The sequence below is a fragment of the Mustela nivalis genome (genome assembly GCF_964662115.1).
Source record: "Mustela nivalis genome assembly, chromosome: 19".
In the NCBI taxonomy this organism is placed as follows: Eukaryota; Metazoa; Chordata; class Mammalia; order Carnivora; family Mustelidae; genus Mustela; species Mustela nivalis.
This window is the reverse complement of record NC_139038.1, coordinates 30,457,303-30,475,535: the sequence shown is the minus strand read 5'-3', so window position 1 is coordinate 30,475,535 and position 18,233 is coordinate 30,457,303. Positions and strand designations below refer to the sequence as shown.

At 46.4% G+C, this 18,233-nt stretch overlaps 1 protein-coding gene across 4 annotated transcripts in view; it reads right to left on the bottom strand.

Moving 5' to 3' along the window:
- The window catches only part of TXNDC11 (thioredoxin domain containing 11), a 60,315-nt gene that overhangs the window by 12,596 nt on the left and 29,486 nt on the right, over positions 1-18,233 (bottom strand). For 3 of the 4 annotated variants that reach the window (XM_082714092.1, XM_082714093.1, XM_082714095.1), the window contains 2 exons: positions 7,525-7,637; positions 5,022-5,222 (listed from right to left, as the gene is read on the bottom strand). In XM_082714092.1, the coding sequence (XP_082570218.1) occupies positions 5,022-5,222; positions 7,525-7,637 (314 nt within the window). Of the gene's footprint in view, positions 1-184; positions 402-5,021; positions 5,223-7,524; positions 7,638-18,233 lie in introns of those variants that run through there. The other variant, XM_082714094.1, reaches the window with a different exon arrangement.

Below are 18,233 nucleotides of genomic sequence, written 5' to 3'. Positions count from 1 at the left end.
CTTCCTCTCCATGTATCCAAGAGGAAACCAGTAAACCAAGAGCTATTCAGGAAGAGGCTTGGATTATCTTTCAGAACATGTCACTCTCTTAACAGTGAGCCAACTGTGTAGAGCAGGAGGGGGCCTCAGAGGCAGACGTCTCCGTCCACCACGAGACAAGAGCCAAGCTCCCCCTGTGACGTACCTCGAGGCTGAGGGGCCAGGGACACATTTTAAATCTCAGCTCCCAGGTGAGTGCATTTGCCTTCAGAGCTTTGTAACTCTCCCACAGGGATGATATCTTCTTTCTTCACCCTCACTAACAGTCTAAACATGTCCCAAACACCTAATGAGTAGGTCACAGTATTTCAAGCAATCCTGTTTCCAAATAAACACCCACCTCACAGGAGGCTTCAAATTCAACCTGCTCCAAACCACACTCATCCATCCTGCCTTCCCCCATCACATCCCCCTCCCCCTGTAGAAATCAGCATCACAGAGTGGAAACGGCTAACCCTCAAGCCCACCACCTTGGACTTCAGCAACAAAGCCCGCCCCTTCCTTCGAGTCCCCACGGCCTCAGTTCAGGCCTTCAGTTGTCACAGAACACCACAGCATGCTCTCCCCTGCTTGCTTGGCCTCCACACTGTCACTACTGATTTTAAAATTACCACCCTAGGGGCACCTGGGTAGCTTAGTGGGTTGAGCCTCTGCCTTCGGCTCAGGTCATGATCCCAGCGACCTCAGATAGAGCCCCGCATCGGGCAGCAGGGAGCCTGCTTCCCCCACCCTTTGCCTGCCTCTCTGCCTACTTGTGATCTCCGCCTGTCAAATAAATAAATAAAACCTTTAAAAAATAAAATAAAATAAAATTACCACCCTAAGCACAGCACTCTTCTGCCGAATGACATTCGATGGCTCCCTACTACCCAGATGATACAACTTGACACAGTCTGGCCTGCATCTGTCTTTCCGGTGTCGTCCCACCCTCTTTAGAGCAGGCCTGGCCAGGACCTCCTCCATCCGACACACCTCAGTACTGCCCCCAGGCCGAGCAGCAGGGTGGCTGCTTCAGGAGAGCTAATGCCCCTGCACCCTACCTCACCTGGGAGCTCTGCTCTGTATCTTCAAGGCCCCAAAGCCCTTCCTCCCCACAGTCTCACAAGTGTCTGCTGAGACGGCCCTCCCCCCAACAAGCTTAGAGACCTTCATGGGTTGGGACCCTGCTGGATTTCTCCTGTTCTCCCCAGAGCCAGGGACAGAACAAATGCCCAAGATCTGGGGAATGAATGGCATCTCGGGGTAACATACACATCCCCACGTCCTGGGGAGAGTAACAGCTTTCCCCTCAGGTCAGTATCAGCCTGATGAGATTCACATTTCATTCTGTTTCCAAACTGAACACCTTTTACTACCCTCCCCAGGTTCATAAGAAAAACAAGCAAGTCATTATAATCCAAAGGCATTTACTCCATCTACTCTCTCAAACAGAATCACGTGCTAACTTGGATCAAATCTTGCCACTTATTTAAAAGGTGTTAAGTCACTCGGGATGTTGTTTCATGAAAGTGTGTGTGTGTGTGTGTGTGTGTGTGTATGCCTGCGTGCACGCAAAGCCATTTAATGAGTACTTTTCCAATTTAAAAAAAATCCCAATTCTATATATGGTATTCATAGAAATTGTTAATTCAAAACATATGCCTTTGTACAGAAAAATGAACGGAATAGTTCTCAGGCATAAAAAAAGACCACTTAAGAAGATAAACCAGTGTTTCATCTTCTTTCCTCTCCCCCACCCCCCGCCACAAAAACATCTCAGGCCTTTGTGGCTAAGGCTCTGACAGCACACCACACTCACAAGGTCAAGCCCGTATGATTCACAGGAGCCCAGCGGCCCTCTGGCCCCATCTGGGCACTGCCTGACACCCGAAGACACCATGGATTACCATTCCCACCCATGCCCCCTGCCCCTCCCCCCAAAAAAATCCCACAAAAATTAAAGTATTTATGCATTTTTTTTTTTTTTTTACAAAAAGTCCAAGTAGGAGTATATTTACAGCAGCAGGAGTCCTTAAAAGGTCTTCTCAGCTCTCGTCACAACATTGCTCATAAGCAAAGAAGCCATATAAAGGATATTTTTAATTGAAGAAACTATTTTGTATAGAGTAATGCTCTTAAAATGTAAGGAATTCTTATTTTTCTCCTATAAACTGAACTGGTTTTTACTTTTATGCCTCTTTCACACACTGGGCAGTTGTGGAAAGGGGAGTCCAGTTTCATCTTCACATGTGAATCGCCTGAGGCCATACTTCATCTCCCATGAACTAATAAGGAAAATCTGGCACATAATTTTAAATGTGCTGTAAATGCTTTCTTCCATCTTCTTTCATCAGACAAATTTATAAGTCAGAACAAGACAACCATGACTTTGCCCACGAGGCTCACACACCGTGAGCGCCTCAGAGCAGCGCTGCGAGAGGCACACGGACTCCTCACTGGCCGCAGGGAGCAGCTCTGCAGAGACACACACTTCAGTGGCCTGACACTGTGGTCTCCCATGGGTGAGGGGCGTGTGTGTGTCAGCAGCTGCCGGGCCCAGACCGGGGCTCACAGTGGAGCCTGCACACAGCTGTCCTCTGGTTGGTCCCCGCCACACTCCCCACTATGGCTGCCTCAAAACCCATTGCCTGGCAAGCTCCAGTGCTACTAACCTCATGTGATGCTGACCTCTCTCCACCATGTCAGCTTCCTCAACCGCCTGCTGCAGTGGGCCTCCAGGTGGGCATGGGAAAAAGGCTTAAAGCATAAACTCTCCTGTGGTTGAGGAGCTGATGAGTTCAGAACCCAGCCTGGGAATGTCCAGGTGCGGTGTTTAGGCAACCCAAGCCTGAGGGTTTCCTTACCTCTCTGCTCACACACCCCACTTCCCATCCCCACCAGCGCCGAAGTTCCAGACTTTACTACTTCCCACACTCCTGGAGCAGTGCTGCCTGGAAAACGTGAATCATGGGAACACACAGCTCAGCTGACATCTCTCCTCTGTCAGTGTGACTGTGCTAGCCACGATTAACCCTGAAGTCCTCAAAGTCACAGTCAACCGCCTCTCCTGTTCAGGCTTCCAATCTGGGTCTTCTCCAGGCGGCCCCTCTGGGGTCTACGCAACCCACACTACTTCCTAACCCCAAACTTGCAGGAACCTCCCCACCGCTGTGCCTCTGCTCAGACTACGCCTTCCCTTATGTTTCCCTCAACCCATCCACATCCTGGCCACCCTGAAAGTCTGTCCCCCATACCTGCCCCGCCCACAGCCTCTCCTAATCTCGCCCCTGGCTGCCCTTAGCTTTCTGGGACACAGCCCTCTCTCCTCCAATTCCTCCTGAGTGGGGTCCGGGGCTGACCTTCCTCCACCTTGCATTAATTAAAAGCAAGCCGCTGCCGCCCTCCTGAACAAGCCCCTGAGACCGTGAGAGTAAGGCTGCGTCTTCTCCATCTTTCTCACCCACGGCTCCCTGACACAGTGCTCCATAAACACTTGCTAAAATGACCTCAAAGGAAGAGGGAAATGTACTGCACAGAACACATTACTTGGCTACGTAATTCATAATCTGCTGAGATGCCATCTGGTTTTCAACAATCTCAACCACACAGCGAGGTTAGGGGAATCCACTCATCTTGCAGGGACACTCTGAGCTCAGAGGAAAGGAGATACAGGAACAAAGTGATTTAACAAAAGAAGAAGAAGAAGAAGGAGGAGGCCTGGCCAGAGATGGAGGGGTTAGGGCAGAGAAGAGAGACGCTAAGCCAGGGAAAAAGGCAGGAAAGCTAGTGTCCTCCTGCCAGAGGCCCAAATCCAACAACCCCCTAAACAGGGGAACTGGGCTCCAGTCACAAAACACTACCCCACCCAGGTCCCTGACTTGCCCAAATTAGACAAGACAGAATTCTCCACAAAGAAAGTTTAAAAGTCAAAGTAAAAACCCCAAACTGTAGCTGTGCCTTGGACGAAAACCCCACCTTTCCTATAAAGAGCCTTAAGGCGCTTAAGAGTAGATGCAGTAAAAGCCTAGGAAATTTGGAGAGTGTCTTAGTTCATAAAATATTTGCGTAGTGAAGATTTTCTTCAGGAAATAAGTCTTATTACTTCAAGTCCTCCCTAATCAGAGGAAAAGAAACAAAAGCCATTTCATTTCTCTCCTTTCTTCCTTGAAGCCAGGGTAGCAGCAGGGATAACAACTTTCACAATGAGGCTCCGGAGTATCAAAGTCAGGGGCCTGGCTGGAAAAGATCCCCGAGCCCCTGTCGCCTCCAGGCAGACCACCAGGCTGAGGCAGAGAGGCCCGGGGAGAGGTCTGGTTAGCCGGGCCAGTGCTACAATGGCTGTCCGAAATGGGTTTGGGCCCATTAAGGGATCCTTGAGGGAAGGAAAAAATAACCCCCCCCAGTAAATCCAATTTAGCAATCCCAGGCACACTCTGGTAATTGTTATTACTCTCTCTAAGTGCCTCCAAATGATCCGCATATAAAACAAACTCACACCGGAGAGAGTGAGGGAGGGGCAGACTCCCGACAGCTCTGGCTCTGGAAACTGCTCTGCTTATCTTCACCACGGGAAAGGCTTAGAGAAACAAGGGAGCCCAGTATCCCCACTGTTGTTCCCTGGCTTGCCGTCTGGCCCCCCCACCCGACAACGGCGTCTCTCCATCCCCTCTATCCCACTCCCCCAGTGGGTCATGGCGGGACAAGAGACATCTGGTCCTACCCCGGGGAGGCACAGGATGGTCATGCCTGCTCGCGGCGACTCCCCCAGACCCGAGCAGCTGTCAGTCAATGCGGCCAGCGAGGCGGCAGTGGATCCCATCTGCGGCACACACTCTTCTCCTGCCCATTTATGGGAGGAAGGAGTAACGCCACAGAAAGGCAGCTGCCACTCCTCGCAGGCTCTTGGATCCTGGTAGAAATCACTCTGAACGTGGAGTGAGACATCCAAGTTCATGAGGTTTACCTGCTCCCTAGGAGATACCTTTTAACATCAGGACTCTTACCTCATCTATTAAAGGGTGGCTTTCGGCTAAAGGATTGAAAGGTACAAACACAAGAAGCGCAGGCCCCTTCTTCAGTTCATTGTTCAGCAGGAGGCTCTTGCCGCCGTGTGGCCGCAGCCATCGGAGGAGCGCCTCTCGATTTTCTAAGGCCCACTTATGGATGTTCTCTGCGGTGTAGCTGACCACCTCCCTGGGAAAGACCTGCAGAGGACAACACAGGGAGGGCTGAAGGCAGGGCAGGCTCAAGAGGCCCCGACCACCCCACTGCCGCCCAGGTGCACACAAGACGACTCCAGGCCGTGACCTGCCCCGGCTCCTCCAGTCAGCGTTTCCTCCTAAGTGGCTGCAAAGAGCACGGGCAGCTCAGAGGGGCGACTCTCAGGTCACAGAGCCCTCCAGCTCCCTTCAGCAGACGCCTCAACCAAGGGAGAACTCTCCAGATCTGCTGCTGGCAAAAGTGGCCTCTTCCACCCTGGCCAAGGGGAACTATTACATTTTACTGGGTTCTTACAAAAGAATTATTGTAAAAGGATCAATGAATACCCAAGGGAATGGAAGTTATAAAGTTGAGGATAATTTAGATTTTTACGCTGGTTCCTCAAAACTTGGCTCATAATGGTCGGAGAAGATACTCCTTAGGGCAGAGCTTTGTATCTGCATCTTCCAGCCACCTGTACCCCAGTGACTAGAAGAACACCTGTCACACAGCAGAACTCAACAAATACTTGAATGAATCCACGCATGACCTAGAACTTGTACAAAGCCACAGATCACCCTTACGTGTATGGAATGAAGCAAAGAGACATGTAGATTTTGTGCTCTGTTTAAAGTAGGTCAACATAAAATTATGTTTGGAAATTCCAATATGGCTCACTGGGTTTCAAATGAAACTCCCCAAAAAAAGTGCTTTTGATGGTTCCACAAAATGAGATCTTTTATACTCTCCAAAACTGAGAATTAAATTGCCTCGTGACAAGGATGTCCACCGGTTTTATTTGTTAAAATACTGGAATCCCAATAGTATTTCATTTGATAAAAGGAATTCTGGGGCACCTGGGTGGCTCAGTGGGTCAAGTCTCTACCTTGGGCTCAGATCATGATCTCAGGGTCCTGGGATTGAGCCCCACATCGGGCTCTCTGCTCAACAGGGAGCCTGCCTTCCCCTCTCTCTGCCTGCCTCTCTGTCCACCTGTGATCTCTCTCTCTGTATCAAATAAATAAAATCTTAAAAAAAAAAAAAACTATTAAAAGGAATTCTGCTAAATCAACCACCAACCTTCAGAACTACAGAGCTGAAGCAGTAAGCCCAGTGCGTCTGCCAGGGCCTTTCCCACAGCCCCAGCTTCTCTCTGTTTTATGCTCCTTCCTCAGTGCCCTCCCCTCTAAACCCATATGATGTATGTTGGTTGTGCAGCATGCTACAGGAGGAGGATGGAGGAAAAAGACCAGCAGTGAAAGCAGAGGAAGTAAGAAGCAGCTTAGGGGCACGAGGAGGATGGGCGGGTGGCAGAGAAACCAGCGAAGCAGGGACTCTCAAAGTGGGGACCACAGGAGTTTGAAAAAGCAAACTCAGACATCATAAACACATTTCTATTTGGAAAACACAAAAATACATCTGACTGCTAGAGTACAAATGACGTGAAATACAGCATAGCATCTGGGCTCCTAGGGATTTGCAGAAGCCAGGGGGACTGGCAACCAAAGTGGTGCCCCGGAGAGGGCCTAACAGTCCTCCCACAGGCATGAGACTTGCACGTCGAGTCAAGGGGAGCCCAGGTTCAGTGGGCTGGGTACACAGATACTGGTCTTCTCTAAACCTATAAGTCACACACACTGTCAGTGACATTAGAGACAGAATATACTTAAAAAAATAAACTCAGTGACAGGATTGAAGCAGCAGCAATATAACAGAGGCAAAGGGCTCTGCGGGGCACAGGTCAGCGCTCAGAAAGAGCTGAGCTGGGGCTGCTTCACTGAAAGCAATTGAGATCAGGGAGCAAAGACAATGGAAAACCAAGGCTCTCTGGGGTGAGAAGCCATCAGCTTCACACTGTGACTTAACAAGAACCTCAAAATCCGTTTCATCAGCTAAGGAGAAGAGCATACCACATGATTACTCCTGATGAATGGTACAGATGAACGAAGAACATCGCCTAATGGAAGTTTCACCTCTGAGAACATTATGCCCAGAGTAACAATTCTCCAACAGAATCATCCTGCGATTTCATCCGAGGAGGAAAACAAACAAGGCTGCACCAAAGTCGAAGAATAAAAACAAAGAATCGCTGGATGTTACATCTGAGAGCCCTCTGATGCATGGGCTTGCACACGGGGACGCGGGCTCTAGTGTGGGGTTGCAGGAACTCTCAGTTTGCATATAAAAATCGCATACACTTTCCTAGGGAGAGTGCCCATAGATCTTATCCAATTCTCAAAGAAGTCCATGACCTAAACAAGGTTAAGAACCACTGCACTAATATAAATGTGATTTCAAAATACTTACAAGTGATGTGTTGAAATGTCTATGTAAATACACACTTCCAGATTGTACTAAGGATACCAGTTTCGCAAGATGTTTATTTGTGATAACCCCAAATCGTATTGTTCCTAGGTAATCTGAAACAGAAAATTTGCCTTTATTAAAGAAAAAGCCTATGCCTTAAAACAACCACAAAATGCAATGATCAAGTCTTGATGCACAAATCCCCAGAGCAAAGCTCCTTTTGGTCACCTAGCCTAGGCAGAAAAGGAGGAGCTGGAGAACCCTCCTCCGGGAACAGACCTCACATATCCTCCTGAGTAACAACCCTGACAGCCCCGAACACTGTATCTGCCTACGATGATCTGACCTCATCTCCTGTGACCCCGGGCCCCTCTCTCATTTGCCTCACCGTGGAGCCTAGGGGTATGTTGTTCTGTCTGGACACTTCCACCGCTGGCTCCTCACCATTCAGACCTCAGCTCCAGTCCCACCTTCTCCAAGAAGCCTTCCCTGACCACCCCACCCTTAAGGCAAATACTCCGAAGACAAAGTCCATAAGGGGGAACTGGGGCTTCCTCTCCGCTCAAGCACTCTCTCTACCTTTACTCTATTTTTTAACAGCACTTATTAGTATCTACATAATCTTGTTGATTTATTCTAATTTTCTTTGGTCCAACTTCCTCTTAACTTCTGTGAAGTTAGAAACCTTATTTATTGCTACTACCCCAGCACCTATCGCAGTGGCCAGGCATCTAAGAGATCAATAAATATTGGTTAAATGAATGAACCTATAATGTACAAAGAACTCACAAAAATTAATAAGAAAAAGAAAGCAGTTAAAAATGCGCAAACCACAGACAAAAAGTAAAAGGCTAATAATTACATGAAAATACACTCAACCACCCTATTTCAGAAGAAAGCAAATTAAAACAATACCTCTCTTTACCTCAAACTGCCCCCAATTTGAGACACGGGAAATACCAACTATAGGTGACCAGCAGAGACAGGACACTCTGATGTGATGCTGGTGGGACATGTAAAGTGACAGCCACTCAGGGGAGCAAGGCGTTGCACACTCACAGTGAAACGGAGGCCGAGACTGCGGCCCCAAATCCCACCGCGAGTCCGTGCCTGTGTGCCCAAGGTCACCTGTATGGGCAGTCACCAAGAAACACTCTGCAGGTGTTCAAAACAGTAGAGTGGGGCTACTATTTGACTGTGAGGGGACATGACTACTGACACATGTGTACTACTGACACATGTGTACTACTGACACATGTGAGGGGAAAAGCACACTAAAGAAAGGTAAAGTGTATCTTTTTATGTTAAAAAAAAGAAAAACAACTCACATCTTATAAAACAACATACTTTTTTTTCCTACAGGCATGTATTTTTAAAAAAAAAGTATAAGGACCCTGAAAGGATAATAAAAATAGTTTTGTGTGGGGGATAGAGATCAAAAGTGACCTTATCCTTAAGTCTTTCCCTCACGGAGCAGATGTAGTATGTGCAGCTAAAAACTGATAAATAGAGGCGAGTGGGTAAGATGATATATAGGAAACGGTAGCTTCTTTCTTAGCTTCATTCTGTTTTATTAGATGTTAAATAAGATACCGGTTACAGTTTAGATGTAACAAGTTCTATCCAAGTAGCCCAAATATAAACTACGAAGGTACAGAACACACCAAGCTCCCAGCTTCATCCTCCGAGCCCCACTCTGCAGCAGGGGTGTCACCTTGCTCTCGGGGGAGCGGCTGGCGGAGAGGGCGCAGTGTGGCAACCCAACACCACCTTTCATTCAAATCCAACTAGTTTAATAGGACACAAAACCAAAGAAACACAGGAAGGATAAGCTAGAAACAACAGAGACTGGTTACACATGGGGGGCAGGGGCAAAGACGGGAGAGGAGAGGAAATGGGGTCGGAAGAACAGGGGTGAGGCAGCCTGACTCTGACTCTCCTCCGGGGACACCTTTTCCTATGGAGGCTCCCAGAGCTTCAGCGATGTTTCACATCCATCACAAACTCACAAACCAAAATCATTAAACCAACCAAGATGTGGGGGAGCCTAATGTGGAATCGCACCACAGAGGAGGGCTGGAGGGGTGCAGAGAAAGAGCTGAGTAACTGGAACAGTATCTTGACTGAGAATAGTAAAACTAAGGACAATGAGAGCCAGATTCTCAGGGCTGGGTGGAAAAAGTTACACATTACAAGAGGAAAGCTACATGCTGGTGTTAGATTGGAATCAGAGGAAATTAATATAAACTTAGGGCTTTTCACGCACATACACACCGATAACAGAAAGACAGCTACTCACCTATGTCTACGTGTGGGTGTAAATACATACATGTCCTGGCTCTACCTGCTCAAAGGGCCTACAAGTCATAACACCTGACACCAACCAGCACACCCAGCACCCTGATCTTGGCTTCTACATGCCTTTCCTCCATAAAAGAAACCAGGGCTCCCTGGAGAAGAGGCTGATTCCAGAGGTGGGGCAAGGGAAGTACAAAAGGAGACGGGCACACCTCAGTGTCACAATAATGGACGGAGCATCTTCAAAGGATATAGGAGCCAACTCAAGACGCTCCTAATGGCAAAAGCTGCAGCTCTTTGAGAAACAAAGTGAACAATGACCAGCCTTCCTGCAAAATGTCAAGGTCACGCAAAACATGGGAAGACTACAGAGTTGTCACCAGTCGGAGGAGACTAAGGAAGGAAAAAAAATAACTATATGTGATGTGGGATCCCAGACTGGAACAGAAAAGAAACACATTAGAGAAGACACTGGCAAAATTCAAACAAGGCCTGTGGTTCAGTTAATGATACTGTACGAATGGTAATGTCTTAGTTTTGACCAAAGTACCGTCACCAACGGTTGGTTACACAACATCTTAACACTGGGGGAAGTGAGGTGAAGGAAGAAAACGAAGGAAATCCCTGTCCTATTTCTGCAACTTTTCTACAAGTATAAAATCAGCTCAAAATTTGAATTTTAGGGGCACCTGGGTGGCTCAGTGGTTAAGCCGCTGCCTTCGGCTCGGGTCATGATCCCAGGGTCCTGGGATCGAGCCCCGCATCGGGTGCTCTGCACAGCAAGGAGCCTGCTTCCTCCTCTCTCTCTCTCTGCCTGCCTCTCTGCCTACTTGCGATCTCTTTCTGTCAAATAAATAAATAAAATCTTAAAAAAAAAAAATTTGAATTTTAAAAAACGGTGTAACATGTAAGTTCAGATCCCAAAGCTGTCAGAAAAAAAAGCAGGACATAATACAGGGTTCGAAGGCACCACTCTCCAGAAGAAGGCTGAATCTTGGTGGATGGCCACCGCTAAAAAGAGAGGAGGAGAAGGAAAAGCAGCCAGTGAGGAAATGCATTTGACAGTTGGCCAATGTCACCAACATGACTTATCAGAGCAGAAAATAAAAAGTGACAGGCTGATCCAAAAGTTGAAAGGGCCCATTCAAAAACCTGTTTAACTACATTAAGAATGGACAGCCTGCTGCACACAGTGGATTCGAACATGCCCAAACACATCACAATTTTAAAACTTTACTTTTCACATACAGAGGTATCTACGAAATTCACACATCTATTTTAAGTTCCTGCATGTAGCGGAAATCTCGCTAGAAGAAGCCACTTAAATTTGCACTGTCATGTGTACAAGGGGTACTTGAATTAGCAGAGCAAGTTTTTACTGTAAGAAAGACACAAAAAATAACACCTCTCACCTCCACATCCAGAACATTCTCTGGTAAGCAGGGCTCCAAGGCTTTCTATGGTAGGGGTCTCTGCCATTTCTAAAATGAATAATTTAATCCTAAAAGTAATAAATCTTCAACATTTTAATTAAGGACTTTGAATTTGTTGAATTAAAGATAAATTTGGGGAACGACTGGGTGGCTCAGTCAGCTAAACATCTGCCTTCAGCTCGGTCATGATCCCCGAGTCCTGGGATTGGGTCCCGCACTGGGCCCCTTGCTCAGCAGGGAGCCTGCTTCTCTCTCTGCCTGCCGCTGCCCCTATCTCTGTGCTCTCGCTCTCTCTTCTCTCTGATAAATAAAAATCTTAAAAAAAAAAAAAAAACTAAATAAAAATTAAAATAAATTTAGAATAATGTCTTTCCCCCCTTCCCCACCAAAGTAAGGTCCAACAAAGACATATGTGATCCTGTTCAATTAAAATTTTTTTTTTAAATCTCAATAAACTCTTGTTAGCCAGGTAACTGGCCAGTTACAAGTGTCTATTCACCATCCAGTGAAAAGAGTTACAAAGACCGCTGCCTAAGGTACCAAGACCAGGAGAGAACCTCAGGGGAAAGGCAGCAGTTATAGCCAGTTTCTGTAGCTGGTCAGACGGGAAACTAACGAGGGCGAGTTGACCACAGCATGAACACTGGCGTATTGGCCATTTGCTGGAAAAAGTGCTGAGCCCTGGGACCTGGGTCCCTCCACAACACGGCAGTCCACCACATATGTGGCCACCATCTATGCCACCATCTATGCCCGCAGGGCATCACGGCATCACAGCAGAATGTCACTACTTGTGTGCTCTGAATAACAAAGATGCTTGCTCCGATCTTAATCTTATCTACTTTCTGTACTAATGCATAGTTCACCCCTGGCTGTCTTTGAGAGTGAGGTTCTTCTCCACCACTAACCAAAAGCTCCACCCCTGCTTCCCACACTCCCGCTCGGTACCAGAGCTTCTGTTGACTGTCCCTACAGCGCCGTCGCTGTTCACCTCATTGCAACCACCAAAGGCGCATCCAGGATGGAAGAATCTGAAATTCCATCTGGTTTCTACTCAGATGCATCTGGTTCTCTTTCTGGCTCACATCAAGATTTTTCTTTTGGGGCTTTTGCTTAACATTTTAATATCAGACTATTTTATTTTGCTTAAACTTAATTTTTAACATCAAGACTTCAGTTTACTGTTGAGGTATAAAACACACACATACTAAGGCAATATCAACTACCTCTGGAAGGCAAAATGTTAACATTCTCAAACATTCCAGAAAGAGTAACAATAGTTTCTCTGGTTAGGAAGGAGAACAGATTTTCAACTGTAGGGCGCCTGGGCGGCTGAGTATGTAACTCTCAATTTAGGATGAGGTGAAGAGATGGAGCCCTGAGCGGGGTTCCACATTCAGCATGGAGTCTGCTTAAAAATCTGTCTCTCCAGGCGCCTGGGTGGCTCAATGGGTTAAGCCTCTGCCTTCGGCTCAGGTCATGACCTCAGCATCGTGGGATTGAGTCCTGCATCGGGTTCTCTGCTCAGCAGAGAGCCTGCCTGTTCCCCCTCTCTCTCTGCCTACTTGTGATCTCTGTGTGTCAAATAAATAAATAAAATCTTTAAAAAAAAAAAAAGAATCAGTCTCTCCCTCTGCCCCTCCCCCTGACCTAGCTCGCACATGTGCGCACACACTCTCCCCTGCTCTCCCTCTCTCAAAAACAAAAAAAAACCCAAAATACCCAATAATAATGATAATAATAAAAATAATAAATTTGCCTGAAGCAAAATTACACAACTCACACTCACCACCTAACATATAACCAGGAACACAATCTGAAACCATTTAACTCAGGGATGTGTGTGCAGGAGACTCAGTAGCTCAAGAAAAAATTGCTTTACCCTGGAACACTTGAATAATGAAGCCTATGTCAGTAGCTGCACGGGCCTATATGATAGCCACCAGCAACATATAGCTAATGAACACTGTTAATGTGAGTGGGGGGTGGTGCGCCTGGGTGGCTCAGTCCTTAAGCATCTGCCTTTGGCTCAGGTCCTGATCCCAAGGTCCTGGGATCGAGTCCCACATCAGGTGCTCTGCTCTGTGGGGAGCCTGCTTCCCCCTCTCCCACTCCCCACGCTTGTTCCCTCTCTCACTGTTGTCTCTCTCTGTCAAATAAATAAATAAAACTTATAAAAAACAAAAAAGTGTGTCGCCTCCTCTCCTTCAGAAAGGAAAAGGTGGGTCCCTAGACCTTGTGCCTCTAAGTATAAACTGCTGAGCTTCCGAAATTAATTCTCTCTCAGAGTCCTGAAGCTAACAGTACTCGGTATACTGCAAAGTAAGACGGCCAAGGATATACTGAAAGAATGATGAGAAATGGTGCAGCTGAGCAGTGTGGAAATTTTTATAACAGAACTAGCCATGTGCTAGCCAGGAGACATCCGTGTGAGCTAATCTCTCAAAAATCAGGGAACAAAAATAAAAATCAGGTCAAGAAAAATACTCATGGGGCGCCTGGGTGGCTCAGTGGGTTAAGCCTCTGCCTTCGGCTCAGGTCATGATCTCAGGGTCCTGGGATCGAGCCCCACATCGGGCTCTCTGCTCAGCAGGGAGCCTGATTCATCCTCTCTCTCTGCCTGCCTCTGCCTGCTTGTGATCTCCGTCTGTCAAATAAATAAAATCTTTAAAAAAAAAAAAGAAAAAGAAAAATACTCATGAAGAGAACTGGTAATAAAAAGCATGATACTTGTGCTCGCTTCGGCAGCACATATACTAAAAAAAAAAGCATGATACTTCAAAACTAAATACCACTGGGTTAAGTCATGTGGCTTCTAATCAGCATGGCTAAGAAGCCCCGGACGCCCTGAGAAAACGTCTTTCACTTCTTTACCCTGGGAAGTAGTGACATTTCCAAAAAGCAAACCTGCATCGTGGCACCCTCCTGAAAACAATCCTCATTTTACTCTATACTCTGCCATTTTTACGAACTTCTGCTTTCCCGCTCTTCTTTCCTAAGTTTTAGACAAGGCAGAAAAAGGGAAACAACACGATTCCTCAAAAAGGGTAACCATCCCATGGTACTTAGCATTACGCAGTGATTCGTAATTCTTCAGTGGATGACTTCCCACATATCCAATACTAAATACATTCACCCAGATAAAAAAAAAAACCTTCAAAGAAACATAACAGACCAGAGAAATGTCTGTTTCCAACACATGAACTATAGCAATTACTTGCATTTTGTTACCAGAACTGTGACTCTGAGGTTTGTGTATTTTCAAAATTCTTAATATAAAGCACAAAGCAATTATCCAGAGACTTTTCTGGCATTTGGGCACCACAGAGACAACATGCACATTCTGGTCCCGGCCACAACACTGCTAAATGCTAAGGAAACACAGAATTCCTTCACTAGGACTTTTAATTTCTTGTGAATCAGGGAGGAGAGAAATGTAGTTCCATACATCATTTAGGGGAACACAAACCACAGAGCTAACCATGCACGGTCACTACACCAACACGACTGTAAATCCCTCACACTCCCCACCATTTCACCAAAGCACAGTATGAAGATGATCAAGTACTTCTCTTGTGTGTATTTCGATGAAAATTTTTTGTTTTTACACCTTCACGGAAGGAAAGACTTCAGCAAAGAAACCCCTCCGTTTACAAATCCCTCCTGCATCCCCATTTAAGGCTGTTCTTAAGGTCTAGCACAAAGGTAACACACTCTTTTTTTTTTTTCTTGCAAACAACCCTTAACAAATATAAAAGCAATTCTCAGCTCCCAGGCCTATAAAAATAAGCCAAGGACCAGTGCATTTTCAAAGTGAAGTGTCTTTTAGAGGCGACCAGAGCACAGCTCCCTTATCTTCCAGAGAGAGAACCCGAAGACCAGTTGGAAAGGGTCATGGGTGACCATGGTCACACAGGACACCAGCTACTAAAATGACTTATTAAGGGACTCAGTCCCGGCCTATGGGAACTTCCTGTGAGGAAAATACTAATGAAGTTCAGGGGGAAATGAGAAAACAATGCTAGTTGCTAAGTGGGGCCATGGCCACCTCGTGCAGCAGGAGCTCCAGGAAAGGACCAGTGGCGTGGAAATCTCCATCTGACATCCGTAATGTGCCAGACATTATATTAGCGGTGCAATATTTATAAACTGGAAAATTAGGGAAGTGGATATTAACTAGGTAAAGGCAATCTAGTTAAAGCAATATCATGGGCAAAGGCCAGGAGGCAGGAATGACCATGCCGTCCCCTGCCCCACATCCGTGGAGAACACAGCAGTAAACGGGAGTAACCTGGTCCTGGGTTCCTATCCCAGCTCCTCATTTGCTGGTATGGGACTGCATTCGTCTGCTACCTCTGCTGTCACAAATTACCACAAATTTAGTAGATTAAAAGAGCTACGTTTATCTGTCAGTTCTGGAGGTCATAAATCCAAAACGGGCCTCAGTGGACTAAAATCAAGGTGTCCATAGGGCATGTTCCCTCTGGAGGCCTCCGGGGAGAATCCATCTCCACAGGCAGCCAGCGCTCTCTGGCTTGGGGCCCCCTCCACCGTCAAAGACAGCAAGGGCTGGACAAGTCCTTCTCAAATTGTGTCACTCTGACACTGTTCTTTGCCTCTTGATTCCAATTTTAAGGATCCTCCTGATGACGCTGGGACCACTCAGATAATCCAGGATGATCTCCCGTTCTCAAAGTCAGCGGATTAGCAACGCAATTCGTCACGCAATCTCAACTGTCCCTAACCATGTGATTTACTATATTCATAGGTTCTGGTGATTAGAACACGGGCATCTCTGGGGAGCCACCCCAGTGACCTCGAGCCAGTTAACAGCCTCCTCACAGCCTGTTTCCTCACCAGAGACAGTCACAAACCCATACTCACAGTTCTACTTCAAAGAGGGAAGACTGGATCATGCAGATAAAGGGCCTGACTCCCGGAAAGGCTCAGCCTAGTATCAGCTTACCATACTCAGCTTTACATAAAAAGTGGCCAAGTAGAGACCAGAACTGGGTTTGGTGCGGAGTTGTTTCACTATAAGCTTGTGACTTTATTATAGAAGGTGATCCCTGAGAGTTTTTAAAGATTTTAATGTTTTTGGTTCTTTGCCTAGAGTCTTAGCTTCAAAAACATCAAACGCACAAACCAAAACCCTTAAGAGGACACACACACACACACACACAGACCCTAAAAAGGACAATCCTCCAAAAGTAGAAAATATCACAAAACAGAAAGTGAAGATAGCATTATTTTTAAAACTCACAGGTTCAAGGAATCAAAATATCTATAAATGGCTAAATTTGATTCTGAGCTTCCTGCATACCTTTTGCTTTCCCCAGCCCCTCTCTTATCTTCTCTCTAGTTCCTTGCACTTACCTGAAGGCTAACACCTCATTCTCCTGGGAAACCCTCCCCAGGCCAGCACCATCTCCTCTGAGCATCAGTGATCTCAGTGATCTAATGTTAATTACCCGCTTACACACTCCAACAACCTGGCCTAAACCGGTCCCCAGACTTGCCTGTAGGCAAGCTTACCTGTCTGCCATCCTATCTGGTGGTATTACTTGTTGGGGAACTAGTTTTATTCAAAGTTGGAGCACACAGTAGATCTTCAAATGTCTGTTCGACCAGTAAGTAAGTCATGCTTCTGACTCTAACCTGAAGTGCGGGGTGGGGGGGTGCCTTTGGCCTTAATTTTTCTCTAGCAGCATTTACAAGGCTTAAGAGGTAAGTCATAAGGGGAATAAAAACATCTCCTCTGAAACATGGGAACATCCTTCCTGTAACGACAGCAACATCACAAAGAAGTCAGTTTTGGGCACAGGAATAAAAAGCATGGAATTTGGGGCGCCTGGGTGGCTCAGTGGGTTAAAGCCTCTGCCTTCGGCTCGGGTCATGATTCCAGTGTCCTGGGATCGAGCCCCGCATCGGGCTCTCTGCTCAGCGGGAGCCTGCTTCCTCCTTCTCTCTGCCTGCCTCTCTGCCTACTTGTGATCTGTCTGTCGTGCAAATAAATAAAATCTTAAAAAAAAAAAAAAAGCATGGAATTTCTAACATACTGACTCTAATGTGTACTAATTAGTCCCCAGAGGGCCTCAGAACTCAAAGAGACAGCTAGGAAAAGATTTTCCTCTACAAGTACAGTGACAATGAATGTGATTATCCAAGAAAAACAAGTAATCCTGAAACCTGCTTCATTCATGGAGAACTGTTAAACCCAATGCCTAATCCAAACTCTCAAGAATTAGACCCAGGAACTCAGGAGAAAAACCAAATATCAGAATGAACCTTACTTAACTAAGAAATCAGTCCCCTGATTTCACAAGCTAACAGAAAAGCGCTCCAGAAAAAGCTTTATTCATGAATAAGGATATGGAAGAGAGTGCTCTGTATGCACCCGGACTCAATTCTACCAGGAAAGCACAGCTCTGTCGGATGCCACCTAGCAGAGTAGGCAACCCTAGACTGGAATTAGCGGTTCCTCCACTAATAAATTCCTCTTTTAAAAAATTCACTATTGGATGCGTGGGTGGCTCAGTGAGTTAAGCTTCTGCCTTGGACTCAGGGTCCTGGGATTGAGCCCCACATCCGGCTCTCTGCTCAGCAGGGAGCCTGCTTCCCCCTCTTTCTCTCTGCCTGCCTCTCTGCCTCCTTGTGGTGTGAGTGTGTGTGTGTGTGTGTGTGTGTGTGTGAAATAAAAAAATAAAATCTTTAAAAAAAATTTTTTTAATAAAATTAAAAACTCATTACAACTGTAGTTCCCAAAGGGTGTTCCTTAGAAAACTAATGCCACAAGGATCCATAGTCAACTGAGTTTAGGAATTCCTAACAGTAGCAGAAGAAGGAGAAATGGCATCCTTAGTTAATGGTTTAGTGTATTTTCAAAGTTAACATTTAAGTACCATGTAAATTTCAGTTCAGCTCATTAGGATTCCAGTGTCAGGGGACAGTGAAACGCCAGCAGAAAGGCAGAGAAAG